The 18,800-nt window shown below is 29.0% G+C and overlaps 1 protein-coding gene across 1 annotated transcript; it reads left to right on the top strand.

Annotated features, from left to right (window-relative positions):
- Nucleotides 1-14,989: 14,989 nt before the first annotated feature.
- On the top strand, nucleotides 14,990-16,536 carry LOC127282108 (piggyBac transposable element-derived protein 4-like). Its single transcript, XM_051306192.1, has 2 exons — nucleotides 14,990-15,794; nucleotides 16,019-16,536. The coding sequence occupies exons 1-2, from the start codon at nucleotides 14,990-14,992 to the stop codon at nucleotides 16,534-16,536; spliced, it is 1,323 nt and encodes a 440-aa protein (XP_051162149.1).
- Nucleotides 16,537-18,800: the final 2,264 nt, after the last annotated feature.

Genomic DNA, 18,800 nt, shown 5'->3' with positions numbered 1-18,800 from the left:
GAAAGGCAAATCTTCAAAAATCCGCCTCCTCCATCTATGCCTAGTTTTAAGACAGGATTTGTAACATATCTCTGATTTTGTACATATTCGAGGAAACCCTGTAAATTGCTACAATATACAACGACTTTAGCATCAGCGGAAATTTCTTTGCCTTTTACTCTCACAAACTCAAAATCTTTATAATCAAAAAAGTTATCAAGCGAGTGAGCTTTAGTCGCAAGCTTTGTTTTCAAACCGGACTCAATCACTTTCCTATTACAAGATGCTACACGCAAAGCAGATGCAATTGAATTAATCTTTCGATTACTTAAATTCAGATTAGTTTGAATATTTGCCATATCATTTACAGACAATAATGGACGCTTCAAAGAAGAATTATCTTTGGTATTTTTAAACTGAATTTGAAGAGGTCGACCTTGCAACTGAGACAAAGATACATTGGAAGAAACATTTTCTTTGTTCTCGTTAAATTTTTGCTTCAGCACTGATGAAATTACTTGACTTTGGACCTTTGATGGCATTTCTAATAAGCAAGAGGAAAAATTGGTCACTTGAGAGGTTGAATTGCACTTATGTACTTTTCCTTTTCCAATGACAGAAAAACAGGATAGGCATCGTTTCTCAGCAACGGGTTTTTGTGTTGTTTGTTCTAAGATATATATAAAATTATTTTTAAAAAATTACAAATTAAAACCATTTAAGTCGATACAAGTAATATACATGTAGATATCTACCTAAAACTTGATCTTCTTCAGTTATTTTTGAAAAATTTACAGGTTGGCTTCGTGCTATTTCACAAACTTTACACATACACTTCAAATTGCCTTTCGATCTTGTTACTATTACATTTCTATTTCTAAACATGGAAAAATCAGGTAGATCTATTTGTTTATCCTGAGTTTTGGTGTTAAAAAGAAGTATTCTACAAGAGACGCACAAGGCTGCCGGAAGTGTATCATCATCCAGATTTATCGAAGGGCTAACTAGGTTAGCAATGTACGTTTTCAATGTGCTTTTAATAGAAAACATTTTTTTATGTTTTCGAAAGCACCATAAACACACTTTATTTCGATTTTCATTATGCGTTAAAGCCTTATGTGGCATTTTCAACATAAAATTAATTTTCACAATAACAAATAAAAGTGAAAAATATCTGACATTATTATGTGCGAAGTGAGTAAAATATTTACATAACAAAGTACAATCAGAGGAAATATAAAAATTGCGTACTATTACTACAATTTCTGTAAAATAAAATGTAATACGTTTTTTCTCAAAAAGCCCTCCGCCGATTATTTAAATTTTTTTTAGGAAATAAATTTAAAAACCTGTAGATTAAAAATCCGCAAAGAAATTTACAGTTAGTAAACTTTTGATTAAAATTGTATTCAAGCTCACCGTGACACCGAATCAGTACTATGTCGGAGGTAAAAAAATATTAAAACCAGTACTGGCAGTACACTGTCATTCACACCGAATCAGTACTATGTCGGTGATAAAAAACATTAAATGAAAAAGTCTTTAAATTATTCCAATAGGTAGAAAACGATGATTTTTTATTTTAAAAAATGTATATTAATTTCTTTCGAATACTTTCCCTCAAAATTTTGGATGTAATTGTAATGTATTATTATATACCTATATAAAATATATTTATGTTTTTTTAGTTATTTTAGTACTCATTGAAATATGTGCATTAAGTTATTTATCATGTATACAATAACAATAAGTTGAGAATTTTTTTCTAATAGTTTTAAAAATAAAGCAAATGTAATTTTTTCACTGTAATTTTTAAATATTATTAATAATTAAATATTAAATTTAAAAAATTTTTTACCATTCATGCATATTTTACAGTCGTCTTTTATTAACTTATTTTTAATTATGTAATTCATCAATCATTTTTGTCTGTTTTAATATTATTTACGGTAAAAATAATTTATTAAAAATATTTAACTGAAATTGATATCCAGTTTTATTTCATTAAATCTTTGTAAAAATTGAAAAAATTTTGTGAGTTTAAAAAATTTAAGAATAAATTCATTTTATTTTAGTGATCAATAGATAATACAAACTTTGAAATCAAAACTTTTGTATTAGGCGAACTACTTCAAGTCAGCACTTCAAGCCAGCGCGGCTGTGCGGTATGCGTATCTGACTTGCGTTCTAAGGGTTTAGGGTTCGATCCCCCATGCGTGCGAGATTTTTCGTTCTTAGTTTTAAGTACAATATTTGTTCATGTGTAATATCAATTATTAAATAATTATTAAATTAAGTATAAGTGCAAAGTAAAAAAAATTGAATATTATGAATTTAAAAAAATAAAAAAATTTACAACACAAATTATTTTTTGTAAAATAATTTATTAAAAATAAAATAATTTAATTAATATAAATGATAATTATTATTTTAATTATTTATTGTTAATAATATTTTATATATTCTAAATAACATTAACTATTATTGGCTTCACATTACCTGTTCGTGGTAAAAATGGGAGTAATAAGCTAATAAGGATGAAATTTGCATTGGAAAGCGTGTTTTAGCATTTTGTAAAAAAGTGAGATTTTAAGTCCGGATGAGTACTTTGCCAGTATTATGCCAGTATTATTCTAGTACTACGTTAGTACTGGTGAGCGGGACAAAATCAGTACTGGACAGCGTTACCAGCCAGGGTTGGTCCACTACTGGCCCAGTACGGCAGTCAGTACTATTATACTGACTGGCAGTGTTGGGTCAGTACTATGCCAGTGGCACATTTCTACTTGGGTATATTATAAAAAGATATCGCTGCTGCTGCTGATTTAAGAATGAACGCTAGGCGAGAATTTCGACACAAGAAGGGAGCTAACAGTACTCGTCTACCATTCAACTCACGAAGCATTCAAACTCGCGTACCATTCAGAATTTGTCTCAAATGAACGCTAGGCGAGAATTTCAACGCTACGCGGGAACTTGCTGTACTCGCCTACCATTCAACTCCCGAAGCAAAATTTCAGAGATTAATCAATACTCAAGATCAAACGACAGAATCATAGATTAAAACAAACATAACCTCAAAAATCAAGGACATATGTCAAATTGAAGGAGTTGAGACAGACATAACCTTAAAATTAGTATCAGAAGTCAAGAGATGACCCTCGCCCTTAAAATATCAAAGGTCATAGGTCAAAGAAGAACATAGCCTCAAATTTACGTCAAAGGTCATAGGCGTGGAGGCGAACATAACCTGACAATTTGGTCAAAGTCATAGAAAAAAATCTGAAATAACCCCAAAATTAGGGTCATAGGTTAGAAGGACGTCATCCGTGGTCCATCTTAAAAACAAATTCTTTAAAATGAAATAATACATTTTTTTAAAAGAATTTGGGTAAAATTAATCTTTGAAAACATAAAAATTTATTCCGTTCCTAATTAATTTTTTAATTGCAGAATAGATAAAAAATTAGTTTACCGATGCAAGTTAAAATATAGTTTATGTTCATATTAAAATATAAATAAATTTCTGCTGTTCAAATTTAAAAACTTTTTATTAAATACAAATTTAATCAAAATAATATTTAATATTTTTAGTAAATTTAAATAGGGGGTTGGCGCGCAAAGCTCGCAGGGGGCGAAGCCTTCCTAGTATATATATATATAAAAGCATACATTATCCCCTTAAAGAAAACAATATTTTTGTTATTTAAAAAAAATCGAGATTTTTCATAAATAACAACTTTTTTCTGGGTGTAAATTAATTGATGGATTTTGTAGCTGTATATGTGTTACGTGCCAATCTCTAAATTGTGCAGAGCCCGATGTGTAAAACGTTTTTTATAATTATAGAGATAGCAGTTTGAACTAGCCGGTTATCGAATTGAGTAAATGACAAACTTTAAATTACTCAAAATGATTCTTGCCTTTTTTTTTAAATTTATAGGTTGTCAGCATTTGTACAGTGATTTTTAATTACAATTATTTTTTCTAATTCTTCATCAATGTTAAAAAGATTTCCTTTATCAGTACAAATATTTAGTAATTTTTAAGTAGAAAATATTAATTATTATTTATTTAAATCATTTTTTTGACACAAAAACATGTTTCACTTTACTGCACAATGAATAGTGTGCAGATTTAAATTTTGCTTATTGTTAACATTTAGTGTATAATTATATAAAAATAATTATTAATTTAGATTAAAAAAATATTAATCTAGTACTTCAGAACCTGAACATGAGAATTACAAGAAAATTCAATTTTTTTCTAATTAATGTTAAAATTTAAAAAAAAACTAGTGAAAATACATTTATAGCGTTTTAATTACATTTTTTAAAAGAAAAAATTATTTGAATAATTTTTTCTCAAATTTCAAGCGCTCATTCGAAATTGGAAATAAAAATAAATAACTTTTAGATTAAGGAACTTTGATGTTTTTAACAATTTATTTTGAACAGTAAAAGCGGACGAATAATTTGAACTAAATTATTCGGGCAAATTGGCATAGCCCCGGTTGGTTTCACTATTTCATCTAGACCGGGCCCAGGAGTGATTGACAGATCTGGCCCCGGTTGTGCCTGGTCTGGGCAAGACCGGGGCCTGGTAAAATTTTCTACACGGGAAGTTATATTTTAAACTGTCTTGGGTGTAATTTAACGCGATTAATCTTCTAAGGAATTATAAGTTGAAAAGAAATTGAATAGAATGAAAGAAAAAATGTAAATCTATCGTAATATTTGCAAGGTTAGAAAGAGCGTCTGTTAGCCCCTCTTGTTTGCTCATCTGACAATGAGTCCATTATTCTCTTTTTCCCTCTCAATGGCTGGTGAACAGACGAAATCTCCGTTCTGTTTTCAGAAAGCAATAAATTCGTCACTTGGGGCGTGTGTTGCTACCGACCAGGCGGAACACCCGTGGAAACAGGGATGCGTCGATGAATGTAGAATGGATGGATCGAGAGGAATCAAAATGCATAGGTAAAAGACTACAAACAAAAGGTAAAAAAAAATTTATGCATGCGAGTCGACGCAGAATATTTGCATGACTTCTTATCCCTCGGTCTCTTGATATTCTCACAAAAGCACTTTTGCATCTTCAACTATAAAAAATCTTGAAAAGCGCTTTGCTTGTTCGTCTTAATGCCCGATATTTTACAAATACTTAACGAAGTATTTTCTCAGATATTATTTTTTTCTAAAAATAAATAAGGTACATTGTTACAAAAACAAATATATATATGTATGTTTATTCCACATAACAAAATTCTCCTGTTGAAAAAACACTTGAACGGCTGCCTATATTGAAAAAATGTGGGTAAGTCAGGGGGAGATGGACAATTCAAATATTATCCAGAATTTGATTTAATGACAGAATGTAAATAAAAGCAAAAATTATGTCGAAAAAATTTTTGGATGAAATATAAACCATTATTATTTTGCCTAGTTCTAAAAACAGGTGTTTATCTTTAGTTTTGCTTCCTCGTGGAGGAAGCTTTGTAGTCCTTTCGTTTATAAAATTTTTAAAAATGGTAAAAACAAATTTTCCTCTATATAGAAACATGTTATATGAGATCCTCATCAATTGTCCGGATGTATGTATGTGTGTGTGGATCGTTTTTGTGAACACGGTATCTTTAACAGGTTTTAATGGATTTGAATAAAATTTTGTAGGCTTATTTAACACATTAATCTCTCAAAAATGACGAGAGGATTTTTAAAAATAACCCAAAAAAAAATTTTATCGTCTTTTTTTCAAAAATTTTTTTTTAATTGAAAAAATTTTTAAATCAAAAAATTTAAGGTATTATATAATATAATCGTCTTCCTTACGTCAAGATGAATCGATTGATATATATATATATATATATATATATATATATATATATATATAAAGTATAGATTTGAGCGAAATTTAAAGAATTAATGAATGTTAAAAAATCAAAAATTCACATTATACTAAAAAATGTTGTGTTTATTTAAATTCATGTTTATATATGAAATAATTTTATTCCCTGCATTGAAACGAATTGGTTGGTATATATAAAGTATAGATTTGATTTAAAATTTGAGAATTAATAAAAATTGAAAAATCGAAAATTCATATTTTAGATAAAAAAATTTGTGTTTTTTTAAAATTCAAGTTAATAAATATAATAATTGTATTCCTTGCATTGAAACGTATCGATATGTATATATAAAGTATATGTTACACCCAAAATTAATTAAAATTTTCTTAATTTTTCAAAAAATTTAATTAACTTAAAACAGTTTTCAACTCGAAATTTTTTAAATCAATCAATCGAATTTGAGAAATTCATAGCTTCCTCCACGAGGAAGCAAATTTTTTGCTTCACACAATGAGGAAGCAAAATGTTTATAAAATAAACATAAAGGATCCCCTCCTTGTTTTTATTATGGTAGTGTAATTTTTTGGAATAATTCTTAATTATTTGTTTTAATGAACAGTACCTCAAATATGTCTTGTAGCAGGTAAGAGTTATATGTCAGATTCAGTATAGGTTTCGTAATGCAATGGACTAGAATTAAGTACAAACAGTAAGCTGCAAATAACAAAAAAAAGTGTTATTAATTTAAAAAAACAAATTATTTTATTTTAGAATGTGGAAAATCGGTTATAGTTTGCATTCGATGAATGTGATTTTGAAGTCATTTTTTTAGAGTGAAAACAAAGGTGGATAGTATTGAAATGGTTAGAAAATGTCGTCATTCTTCACGTTATCAAGGTGGCTACATACACTGCGTGTTGATACACAATTATGCGTAGCGGCGTACTCTGATCCAGGCGAGAACGTGACACTGTATTTGGGATACTCTGCCATAGTTCTCTGCCATCTAGTACCACGTGCCAAGAGAGGTGATCCATGGTTCCTCTGAGGGAGGTAAGAGTTAGGGAAATAGGTTCGGATAACTTGTTTGCTCGTCCCATGCTCACTGGGAATACAGAATCCAGTTTTGTGAGCAGGATGTGCTGAAATTGCAAAGAGAGAAATGCACTGAATTTCAAAGAGAGAATCAAAATGTACGAATCTAGAGCATAAAATTATTCAAATTATATGCAGGACTCAAAATACATTTTCCTACATTTAAAACAAATATCTATGCTATATTTTTGTAAAACGTTAATCATTTTTATACTTCCAAAAATATAACATAAATAGGAAAATATTTCTTTATCTCCTATTAGATTTTTTAATATTTTTATATAATTTGGAGATATGTCGACTTTTTACTAAGAATTTTTAGTTTCACAAATTAAATGAAATATTTGGAAAACAGATTTTACATAATACTTAAAAAAAAACTAATATGTTATAAAAATCTTGCAAACATTCCATGTGAAGTAGTACAATTTTTTTTTTACTTCATCTTGCATGCAGAGTACTGTTATTTTTAGAAATTGTACTAATTTCCTGTCATTTTCTCCAATAGAGAATAGTAAATTTCTGAGAACTGTTCAACTCTCCTTTCCCATTCAGACTAGTATATATAAATTTTATACTGGATTTTTGTAAATTACAATTGTAACTACAGAAAAAATACGACTATTTAAAATAAAAAAAATTGTTGTATATTTCTTAATTTATATTACTTGTTTATATACGCGCATTTTTGTAGCACATTTAAACTGATCCTAAATAGCACAACATGTTGTCACAATATTGCATTAATATTACATGACAATAATGCAAATATTGTAAGCCAATATTTTTACAACATTGATTCGACGGGTGTAACGAAGAAAAACACTCCTAAAATACCATTGCGCGAAAACTAACACTCCTGATTTTTAAATTCGAAAACGAACCTTTATTTTAAAAAACTATGTAATTTGAGTATATTTAATTTTTAAATAAATATTACTACACGAAAGAAAAACTTCGATAAAACTTTTTTACTTGTACAGAAAACTTAAAATGAAAATTATGTTTTTGGTTATATTTTCTTCAAGAGAGTTTTTTTTGTCCCGATTCGCGATTGTGTTATTCTTCGTAACACTCGTCGAATTATGTCCGCGCAGCAGGAACATTGTACGGACATATAGCTGTCAAAACTGGTTAGATTTGCTTTAAGTTGTAATATTGAGGCAATATTAAGGGAATATTGCGTCGATATCGATTCCAGCAAGATTAAAATAGTTATTAGTATGCGAATATTGTAGAAAATATTGCCTCAATATTGCGACTTAAGGCGCATATAATCAGTGTTGACAGCAATATTGCAAAGTAATATTACACATGACGGTTGTAATCAATGTTGCAGCAATATTGGCATGCAATCTTGATGTAATATTGTGGCCATGTGTTGTCGCTCATTACTCTGTCCGACAAAAATTATCTTTTTTCTGCCACAGAGATGATTACAGTCACTTTAGATAGATTTTATATCGCTGATTATGAATTTGCAAAGAAAAATTCTTTAGCACGTCTAGTTTGTAAGAAAATTAGTGTTAAAAAGTCAAAAAAGCGTGTTTTAGGCCATATTTGAATTTGAATAAATTAAAAACAACAGGTTCTGGAATCTCATCCTTAGATTCAAATGAGAACTGGAATCTTAAAGAACAATTTCACCAACAGAAAAATTAAAGGCATTACACTAAGGGGCCACCCACATATTACGCCATGCTCTAAAGGGGGGGGGGATACAGAAAAATGGGACAAAGTTTGACATGGGGGGTGGGGGATTTCACATATTTGTGATGTCAGATGTATATTACAATTCACACTTTCAAATGTTGAGCTCAAATTACAATTTGATTTATTAATTCTGTAACTACAATTTCATCGTATATAAAAGTTAAGGCAATCGTTTAAATTTGCTTCAAATCTTCCGCTCATAGCATCAGGAAAGGTACGATCACACTATCTCATGCATGCACTGTGCATGCATGCAGAAACATTTGTCAGAACAGGGAATGCCAGTAATAAAAAATATACAAGATTGGTGTAGAAATCCATGGACTAATTCTTAGGGTATCCCATTCTATCCACGGAGGAGGGCAAGGTGGTCACACACAAAAACTTTGTTCAAGAATTATTCCTAAATTTGTTTAGGAACTGAGAATATGAGAATAATTTAAGTAATCTTATTAATATTTCTCTGAAAAATTCTAAGCGGTATTTATATAAGAATTGCAGAGAATTTCAAGACAACTTACTACAGAAATTCTTGAATTCGTTTTAGAATAATTTTTTACGTTTGCGAGAAAAAAAATTTACTGTATGAGTACTCGAACCCACGTTCTCGAAACTCCAAAATCTCCCCCTTAAGTCTCTCAGCTACCTTAGCAGCTTATGGTATTATATATTATATATGTACTAGCTTTCGTACCCGCCTTCGGCGGGAGCGAAATCTAGTGGTGTGCGCCCAACAGTATTTTCGTGCAAATAATTTTTTGTATAGATAGTTGATTGTTATTAAAAACTTGAACTAATAATTTCTCAAATTTGTTAAATTTTAAAATTGTTTAAAATTTTAAATCTAAAAAACACATACTAAAAATATACTAACCGTTTATATTTCTTTATCAACTTCGTAATTAATGATTTCAATAGTTTTGAATCTCTAACAGATTACCATGATTAATTTGATTTCGTTTAAGCCTTGTTTTGATAATTCTCGAACCAAATTTTTCAAACAACATCATTATTCTATTACCTTTTTTCATTTTTAGATTCATTATTTCTTAAAAAGAAACATTATTTAAGAAGTTTTATGTTCTAAGCTAACATAGATGTTAAATTTTTTAAATGTATTTTTGAAGATAATTATAATGATTGTTAAAAAAAAATTATAAAATGACAAAAATAAATATTATCAAAATGAATGTCAAAGATTTTTTTTAATTATTTATTTTAAATACCTGAAAAATAATCATCCTTTAGTCGATGGCTTAAAATATTTGATTTAATATTAATTGATTATTTTATTATTATTATTATTATTATATATTAATAATTATTATCGATTATAATTAATTGTTTTTATCTGTATCGATTTCCTTGCTATTCTCCATAAACATATCTGTCAAACGTGTTGACAAAATAAGGCAGTCAATTGCGGGAATGAAGTTAGCAAATAATCAGTTGAGACAAAATCGAAACAGCATTATAAAATTTTATTTAAATAATTATTTTCAAATTTTAATTTTTTATACTTTTTTACAACTTAAAATCTTTTAATATTATTTAAACTATAATATTAAAATAAAAATTTATAACCCGAAAACAATAATTATAAAAAGGTTGTTACTAAAAAAACATTTTTTCATTTCTTTATATGTATTTGTCATGTTTTTTAATTCTAAAGTTAAAATTTGATTAATTGGACTCAAAAACATAGCTAAAAAAGGTTTAGTAAAATATAACAGAAATTAAATTTAAAAATTTTTTTAAATATGCGATTAATTAACCTCAAAAAACTTCTAAAAAAAAGTCTAGTAAAAATAAGCAAAAAAAATAAAAAATTTTAAAATTTCGATTTTTACAAAAAGTGCCATAACTTTCGTTCAAGTTAATATTTTTTAATGGGGTATGGCTAAGATTTTAAGTTAGTCTAATACGTCGATTGAAAGCAGAAACACACCAATTCAGGCGAATGTTGAGAAACATGACAATCTAAAAAATATTAGAGAAACCTGCCATTCCAGTGAAGATTTCGAAAACATGCCATCTCGGATGTCAAATTTTTGTTGATTGTTTTAGGTTGGTAACACTTTCTTGAGAATGTTATATTATAGTTAACAAAATTTTATTCTTGAAATCAATATTAAAAATTAAGAAAAGTATAATTATTAATAATAAAATTATTAAAGGTTCTACCGACTTAGCCATCAATATTCAACAAAATATTAATTAATTTGACTCATCAATTTTTCGTTTACAGTGTTACCAACCTAAAACAATCAACAAAAATTTGACATCCGAGATGGCATGTTTTCGAAATCTTCACTGGAATGGCAGGTTTCCCTAATATTTTTTAGATTGTCATGTTTCTCAACATTCGCCTGAATTGGCATGTTTCTGCTCTCAATCGACGAATAATATAATAATATAAACATTTGAGTATACATTTGAGTTAAATTTAAAGAATTAATGGAAGTTAAAAAATCAAAAATTCACATTTCAGTTGAAATTTCTAAAAAATTAATGAAAAATAATATATAATTTATAATTATTTACAATTAATCGGTTTTTTTTAATGCAAGGAACACAATTATTTTATATTTAAACTTGAATTTAAATAAATACAAAATTTTTCAGCTAAAATGGGAATTTCTTTTTTTTTAACGTTCATTAATTTATTAAATTTAAATTGAAACTACACTTCATATATACCAATCGATTTGTTTGACGTAAGGAATACGATTTTATTATATATAATCTTAAATTTTTCTATTTAAAAATTTTTTCGATTAAATAAAAAATTTTGGAAAAAAGAAGATAAAAAATTTTTTTTGGGTATTTTTCAAAATCCTTTGGTCAGATTTCAGATATTAATATGATAAATGAGCCTACCAAATTTTATCTAAATCCATTAAAACCTGTTAAAGTTATCGTCTAAACAAAAAAGGGATTCACACACACACATACATCCGGACAATTGATCAGGATCTCATATACCTAACATGTTCCAATATAGAGAAAAATTTATTTCCACCACTTTGAAAATTTTTATAAACGAAAGGACTACAAAGCTTCCTCCACGAGGAAGCAAAAACATTATTGTGTTTGTTATAAAGAAATAAGTTAATAAATTTTTAGTAGTCGATAAATCTGGCTGAAATTAATTACTTGGAGGTTTTCGAGGTCGCTCATTACGAATTTGATATTAGTTTTTTAAAATTCAAAATGGCGACCAAAATTTTATTAAATTCGTCGGATTCGCATCAAACTTGTTTCTTGGCGATTTTTAAAATTCAAAATGGCGGATCCAAAATCCTATCTCGGACGATAGTCAGTGTTTCATTGAACCTACACACCAAAAAATAGCATTGGTAAGTATGACTAAATATGTGTAGTTAATAAAAAAGCAGTTAAAAATACCATATTCAGAACCATTTTAACTAAACTTAGACAGTTGGTGGTACTAAATTTTAGTAGTGAATTTCACCTAGTTAAAATTACTAATATTTGTAGTTGAAATAACTGTTATGTGGTTTTAAATGGTTTTACAACATTTTAAGGGGAGTCACAACCTTTATTTTGACCCACTTAAATTTACATTATTAAACGAGGTTATATTTTTTTTCTTGCATCATTTGGGTCCTAAAAACATATAAGGTAGTCAAAAAAAGAAAATTTTATTTTTTGACCATTTTAGAATTTTTATTTTTTAAAAAAATTAATATTTCGAAAATCCATGCGAGAGATTCTTAAAAATCATTAAAAAAGCGTGCAAAAAAATTGGCGATGAAAAATAGTCCAAATTGAGAAAGAAGATAGATATTTAAAATATTAATTTTTTTAAGAAATTAATTTCTAAAATGGTCAAAAATTAAAATTTATTTTTTTGACCATTATGTATGTTTTTAGGACCCAAATGATGCAAGAAAAAAAAATATCTTTCTACGATCATGAAAATGTAAAGGATTCAAAATGAAGGTGTGACTCCCTTTAATAGATAGTTAAAACTAGGTACTGTTAAAAATTGTTATTTTTATGATTTATGTAATTGAAGAAACCATTTCTTCCCAGCGAGAAATGAAAGGTTTAATCGACGTCTATCCGAAATCTAAGACATTGAGAACAGGTCTAGGTCTAAATTTGATCTAGATTAATTAAAAATAGACGTTAATTTAAATCTGTTTTTAAGAACCCAGTAAAAAAAAGGATTGGGAGTAAGCGAAAAGAATTGGTTGTAACTTAAGCTGAATTCGGTTTGGCGAAAAAACCGAATTGGAACGTTACGGTGAATTATTTTTTTCTTACCGTGAATTCTTTTCTCTTGGACATTTGAATTGAGGTTTGTTTATTCGAGTTTACTTTATAAATGAATAGAATAAATGTTTCGAAGTCTAAAAAAGCCGATTTGGAATAAGAAATACATAATTTTTCAAAAAGAAATAAAAGCGAAGTGTGACAGATTCACCGATAATTTTATCAAGTGAGTAGTGTTCATATGATAAATTTACCACATGAATACTACTCACATAGTAAAATTGTCGGTAAATCTGTGACATTTCACTTTTATTTCTTTTTAAAAAATGATATATTTCTTATTCCAAATCGGCTTTTTTAGACTTCCAAACTTTTTTTCTTTTCATTTATAATGTAAACTTGAATAAACAAACGTCAATTCAAATGTTCAAAAGAAAAGAATTCATGGTAAGAAAAAAATAATTCATCGTAACATTCCAATTCGGTTTTTTCGCCAAACCGAATTCAGCTTAACTTAACACCAATTCTTTTTTTTACTGGGAAGTAGAAAATTGTTTTAACCGAATCTTAAACATGTAAAACTGACCTTTTGTCCAAACACAATTATTTAAAATTTTTTAAAACTTTTTTCAAGCATTTAAAAAAAAACTGAAATATGATGCACACTTACATTACCCCTCACAGCATCGGATATTTTAAAAAATCCCTGGAACGTTCTAGGGATATATATTTTCTTTCTGCGTTATAGTTGTCTCAGTACTGAGGATTTACCGACGAATGTGCGATAATGCGCCTATATTCTTACATTCAATATAATACGCCAAAGGAATAATCTATCTGCCTTCCAGTGTGAAATAAGTGTTGTCTAATCGACACTTTTTGTCGAAATAGAAATCGAATAGCTGGTCTAAGACATCAATTAGTATACTAATTTCTCAACGCAAGGGGGGGCGGTACTACCGAAATCAGGATTATAGATGTCTTATAGAGTTATCTATATAGGTATCCTTTAAGGAACCCTAAAAGGAATTTTCAATAGAGTTCAATTTTGTTTACGATATAGACGTCCAATATACTCCAATTTCGACGTCTACAACCTAGACGTCTATAGACGTCTTATGGCGTCCCATTTCGACGTCTATGTAGATTTTGATTTAGACCTTATGTAGATCTTGGTCTAGACGTTAAATAGACGTCGATTAGACCTATCATTTCTCACTGGGTTCCTAGATGCAGTAAAACCATTAGATTTACTGTTTTATGTAATTAAAATAAGTGTTAAAAATAGTTATTTTTATAATTTGTGTAGTTGAAAGAACCAATTTTTCATAGTTGCAGAAAAACACCTAGACTTACTGTTTTTATATAGTTAAAATAAGTGTTGAAAATAGTTGTTTTTATGTTTTCTATATTTGAAAGAACCATTTCTTCCTAAATGCAGAAAAACAATTAGACTTTTTTTGTGTAGTCACTATTAATGTAAAGACTGTCGTTAATGTCTAACTTATAATTTGTGTTGTAGAGTTAACTGTTATTTTGTAGTAAATATTTCTATTTTTAGCACGTGAAAAAGTTTTTATGTAAAGTTTGATAGGTATTATTAACCCTCATGGTACTGACTGGGTTAGCGTAACCCAGGCGAAATTTGAAAGTTGCGCCATTTTTAAGGAAGTCGATGGTGGCGGCCCGGACGCGGGGGTAAAAAAACTTTAAGGTGCTAACTGTAGGTGGCTATTTCGGCAGAGTCACCTGACGCTTTTTCTTCGAGTTACGTTTCTATGAAATTTGCTCTCGGGTAAAATTCACCCAGTCAGTGGGGAATGTCTGAAAAGGCAAGTCAGGTGAAAATGTAAATTTTTTCCAAACCACTATAATGTGTTTACATAATTTGTTTGACATCTAATAAAGTCTATATTTAAAGGAATCGTTTAGATTTCACACATTTCTGCATATATTTGGTCGCATTTTACGCAGTATTGAATACTGGTATGTACTATTTTCAATGTTTTTAAAAATATTAGCTATTTTTGACAGAACTAAAATTTGCAGTAAAAATAAATAAAAGCGACTAGTCTGATGTTAAATAATCAAAAATAAATCTTTAATTAATAAACCATGGCGGCCCCTCTCCGCAAACGAGGACGGACATCATTTCTGCGTTCAAAAAGTGGACACAAATGGTCTCTTTCTGCTCCTGAACAGAGGGGTAGAAATGCACAAGTTTCATATACGCCTGCGCCTAAAGGTGATGCAATGTATGCCAGATCTCCTGTGGAATCTTGGGCTATCCTGTTTTCTAATGAAATCTTAGAAATTATTCTCAAACATACTAATGAACAAATAAACAGGCGAATCGGTGAACTTGAAAGAAGGCAAATGGTAATTGATACATCACTTCACAAAGTTACAGACATTGTGGAATTAAAAGCTGTTTTTGGATTATTGTATTACGCTGGCGCTCATAAATTAATTAAATGTAAAACGATGAACTGGTGGAGTGTTCATTCCATGCCTTTATTCAAAGCAACGATGTCAAGAAATCGTTTCACATTTTTATTTGACTGTTTACGGTTCGATGACAAGAATACTCGAAACGAGAGGAAAGCCATTGATTGCTTCACGCATATTAGAGAAATTTGGGATTTGTTTATTGAAAGGTGCAAAAATAATTACGAACCGGGTAAAAACATTACCATTGACGAACAACTGCTTTCCTTTCGAGGTCGTTGTTCTTTCAAAATGTATATACTGTCGAAACCAGACAAGTATGGTTTTAAAATTGTCTCTATGAATGATGCGGATACTCACTACATGATAAATGCGATTCCATATTGCGGAACTGTAACTGAAAGGGTAGAAAATGAACCTATTCCTATCTACTATGTCAGAAAATTAAGCGAACCAATCTATGACACAAACCGTAATATAACTTGTGATAATTGGTTTTCGTCATACTCGCTTTTTGAAATGATGAAAAAAAAGTACAATTTATCTTTAGTAGGAACGATAAAAAAAAACAAAAGAGAAATTCCAGCTCCATTCAAAAGTGTGCCGAAAGGAACCCCAAACATTCGATTTTGTTACTTTCTTACAATCCGAAAAAAAAGAAAATTGTACTGGTTTTATCATCATTCCATCGTGCAGGTAAAGTAGACGAAGAATCTGGTAAACCGGAAATGATCCTTTTCTACAATCGAACAAAGGGCGGTACAGACAGCTTTGATCAAAAATGTCATCAATATACAGTGGCAAGAAAAACAAACAGGTGGCCAGTTAGAATGTTTTACGGAATGCTCGATCAAGCTGGCGTAAATTCTTTCGTTTTGTTTAATTTAAATCAAGATAACAGGCCAATGAAAAGATTAGAATATTTAATGGAGTTGTCATTGCAACTTGTTCATCCCTATTTAGTAAGAAGATTGGAAACTCCAACTTTGCGTGGAACTCTGCGTTCATTGATTCAAGATTTTATAAGGCCCGAAGATGTACCTGCGGAAATTGACATCAGGCACGATGTATCTGATAATAAAATGACTAAGCAGAAACGCTGCTCTTTGTGCCCGTCTTCATTAGATCGCAAGACTTATTTCAAATGTTTGCAATGTGATAAGCCAATGTGTCGAGAACATGTGGCAAAGATTTCCTTCCAATGCGCAAACTAAAAAGTCAAAATAAAATCTTTGTAATTTGACGATTTTAAAAACTAACAATAATTTCATTGTAATACACCCATTTTTATAAATTGATATTTTTTAACGTAATAAAAAAATTTGTTAAAACAATTTCTGTTGTCGGTTTATGTTACATTCATCAATTTTATCAACAACAAATGTTTTATGCCGTATAAACAAATTTTTTTTACGAAATTTGTGATAAACTTTTGTTGACTGACTTTTTTGGCTTCTTTAAAAAAGGGGTATTTTCAATCTTTAAAAAAAATATATTTTTTGGAATTAATTGCAAAACGGCTAACGCTATCTTCAAGATAAACTTTTCAGCTTTCCAAAAACCACCTATAAAATGTTTTTCCATTCTTTTTTACAAAAATAAAAGATTTAAAAAAAAAAAATTTTTTTTCAAAATTTTTGGAACACCGCCTATATTTTCAACTGTAACTTTTATAAATTAAAAAATATCACAAATCTCACAAAGCCATCGCATTTCTGAGAAAATTTCCGATTGGTTTAAAAAAAACATTGTCTTCATTGATTAATTTCAGTCTAAAATACAGTCGATCAAAGATGCTGGGTTAGGCTAACCTAGTCAGTGGCGTCTGCAACTTTTTTATAGTCAGTACCCTGAGGGTTAATTAAAAGAAGATAATAACTATTAAAAGTAATAAATTTGACTACATTGGATAGTAAAATTAACTGCATAGTGACAAGTATGTACTCAAATATGCAAATCATCCTAGAGAGCGTGGTTAGTTGGCTAAGTTGTCGGCTTGTGATCGTTAGGGTCGTGCGTTCAATCCCCCGCGTTTCGGGATTTTTCTCTGTTAGGTATAAAAGAATTAAATATTATAAGGCACTTATAAACGAAAGTAGTAGGGAAGAGGATGAAAAAATGGATCTCAATACTAATATTAATAATAATAATTTTACTACTTTGAATAGTTTCTGTTAACTAAATTTTACAGTTGATTTAACCGTTTTTACACAGTTGTCTCAACTACTTTTTGTTAATAGGCGCCTCCTGGAACTATAAAAATTAGTTACTGCAACCTAATCAAACATTTAATGTGACTGACAAAAAATCACAATGGCTAAATTAATTTTTTGGATAAAAATTAGTAATTAAAACGGACTTTTATGATTTTGAATATTTTTTAATAAATACATGATAAAAGTTGATGCACACAGCAATATGTAAACAAATCGATACCTGAGTGTGAAACTGTTCTATCTCACAGTGAAGGTAAATAACGTGCTATCTCAGTTTTTGGACAAACCTGCTCTGTGCAACTTTTATTGCTCTGATTTTTCGGTAATAACGTTTAATTAAAACATTATTATGAATAAAATACATAAGAATTATGTAAGTAATATATTTTACTATTAATATTAGTTCATTAAGCATTATTTCAAGAAATTTTATACAATTAACATTGCAAAAAAGGTTAGACAAAACAATTGAGATAGCACTTTATTTACTTTCACTGTGAGATAAAACAGTTTCACACTCAGGTATCGAAATATGATCTTGGTGCCATTTAGGTTCAATGCATCACTGGCTATCGCTGGAGATAGGATTTTGGACCCGCCGTTTTGAATTTCGAAAAACTAATATCATATTCGTAATCAGCGACCTCGAGAACCACCAAGTAATTAATTTCAGCCAGATTTATCGACTTTTTAAAAATTTATTAACTTATTTGTTTATAACAAACAAAATAATGTTTTTTTAACTATAATAATTATTACAAAAAAAGTTCATCTAAATTGTTGCTTAAGGGGTTAGACCATTGTGAATTTTTTTAAAAATCGAAAAAATTTTTTTTAAAAAAGGTGCCGGATATACGGTTCAGTATATCATAGAGACATACGTTCACACGTTTTTCTCAAAACCAAGTTTTTCAAATGGCTGGTAACTTTTCTCGTACAATTTTTAACCAAATTAGCTAAAAATTCATTTACGGATTCAAGATAACATTCTTTATGGAAGTACGCAGAGTTTTTTTTTTATCAAAAACTTTTTTTTATTAACAATTTTGTACCGTTTGTTTATTAAAAAACTCGAAATTTTGATCAAACACGTGCCATTTTCAACAAAAATCGGTTTTTTCAAAATCCCCTAAGTACTTCTTTAGATTTTGAGTTATAAATTAGGAAAAAATTTAGTTTTTTGTTCTAAGTAAAAAACTGAAAAAGATTTTCTACCAGTCGTACACCTCTGCATAAAAAAATGGTTTTTGTAGATCGACTGT

Source organism: Leptopilina boulardi, unplaced genomic scaffold, assembly GCF_019393585.1.
Source record: "Leptopilina boulardi isolate dan_hultmark-lab unplaced genomic scaffold, ZJU_Lbou_2.1 LbouV2_280, whole genome shotgun sequence".
In the NCBI taxonomy this organism is placed as follows: domain Eukaryota; kingdom Metazoa; phylum Arthropoda; class Insecta; order Hymenoptera; family Figitidae; genus Leptopilina; species Leptopilina boulardi.
Note: the sequence above shows the minus strand (reverse complement) of the source record. Positions and strands in the feature narration are given on the sequence as shown.

Bases quoted from the DNA above. Each gene is read 5' to 3' on its own strand.
- LOC127282108 (XM_051306192.1), top strand. From the start codon at position 14,990: ATGGCGGCCCCTCTCCGCAAACGAGGACGGACATCATTTCTGCGTTCA. The intron at 15,795-16,018 runs GTAATATAACTT...TCCATCGTGCAG, and splicing joins ACCAATCTATGACACAAACC to GTAAAGTAGACGAAGAATCT.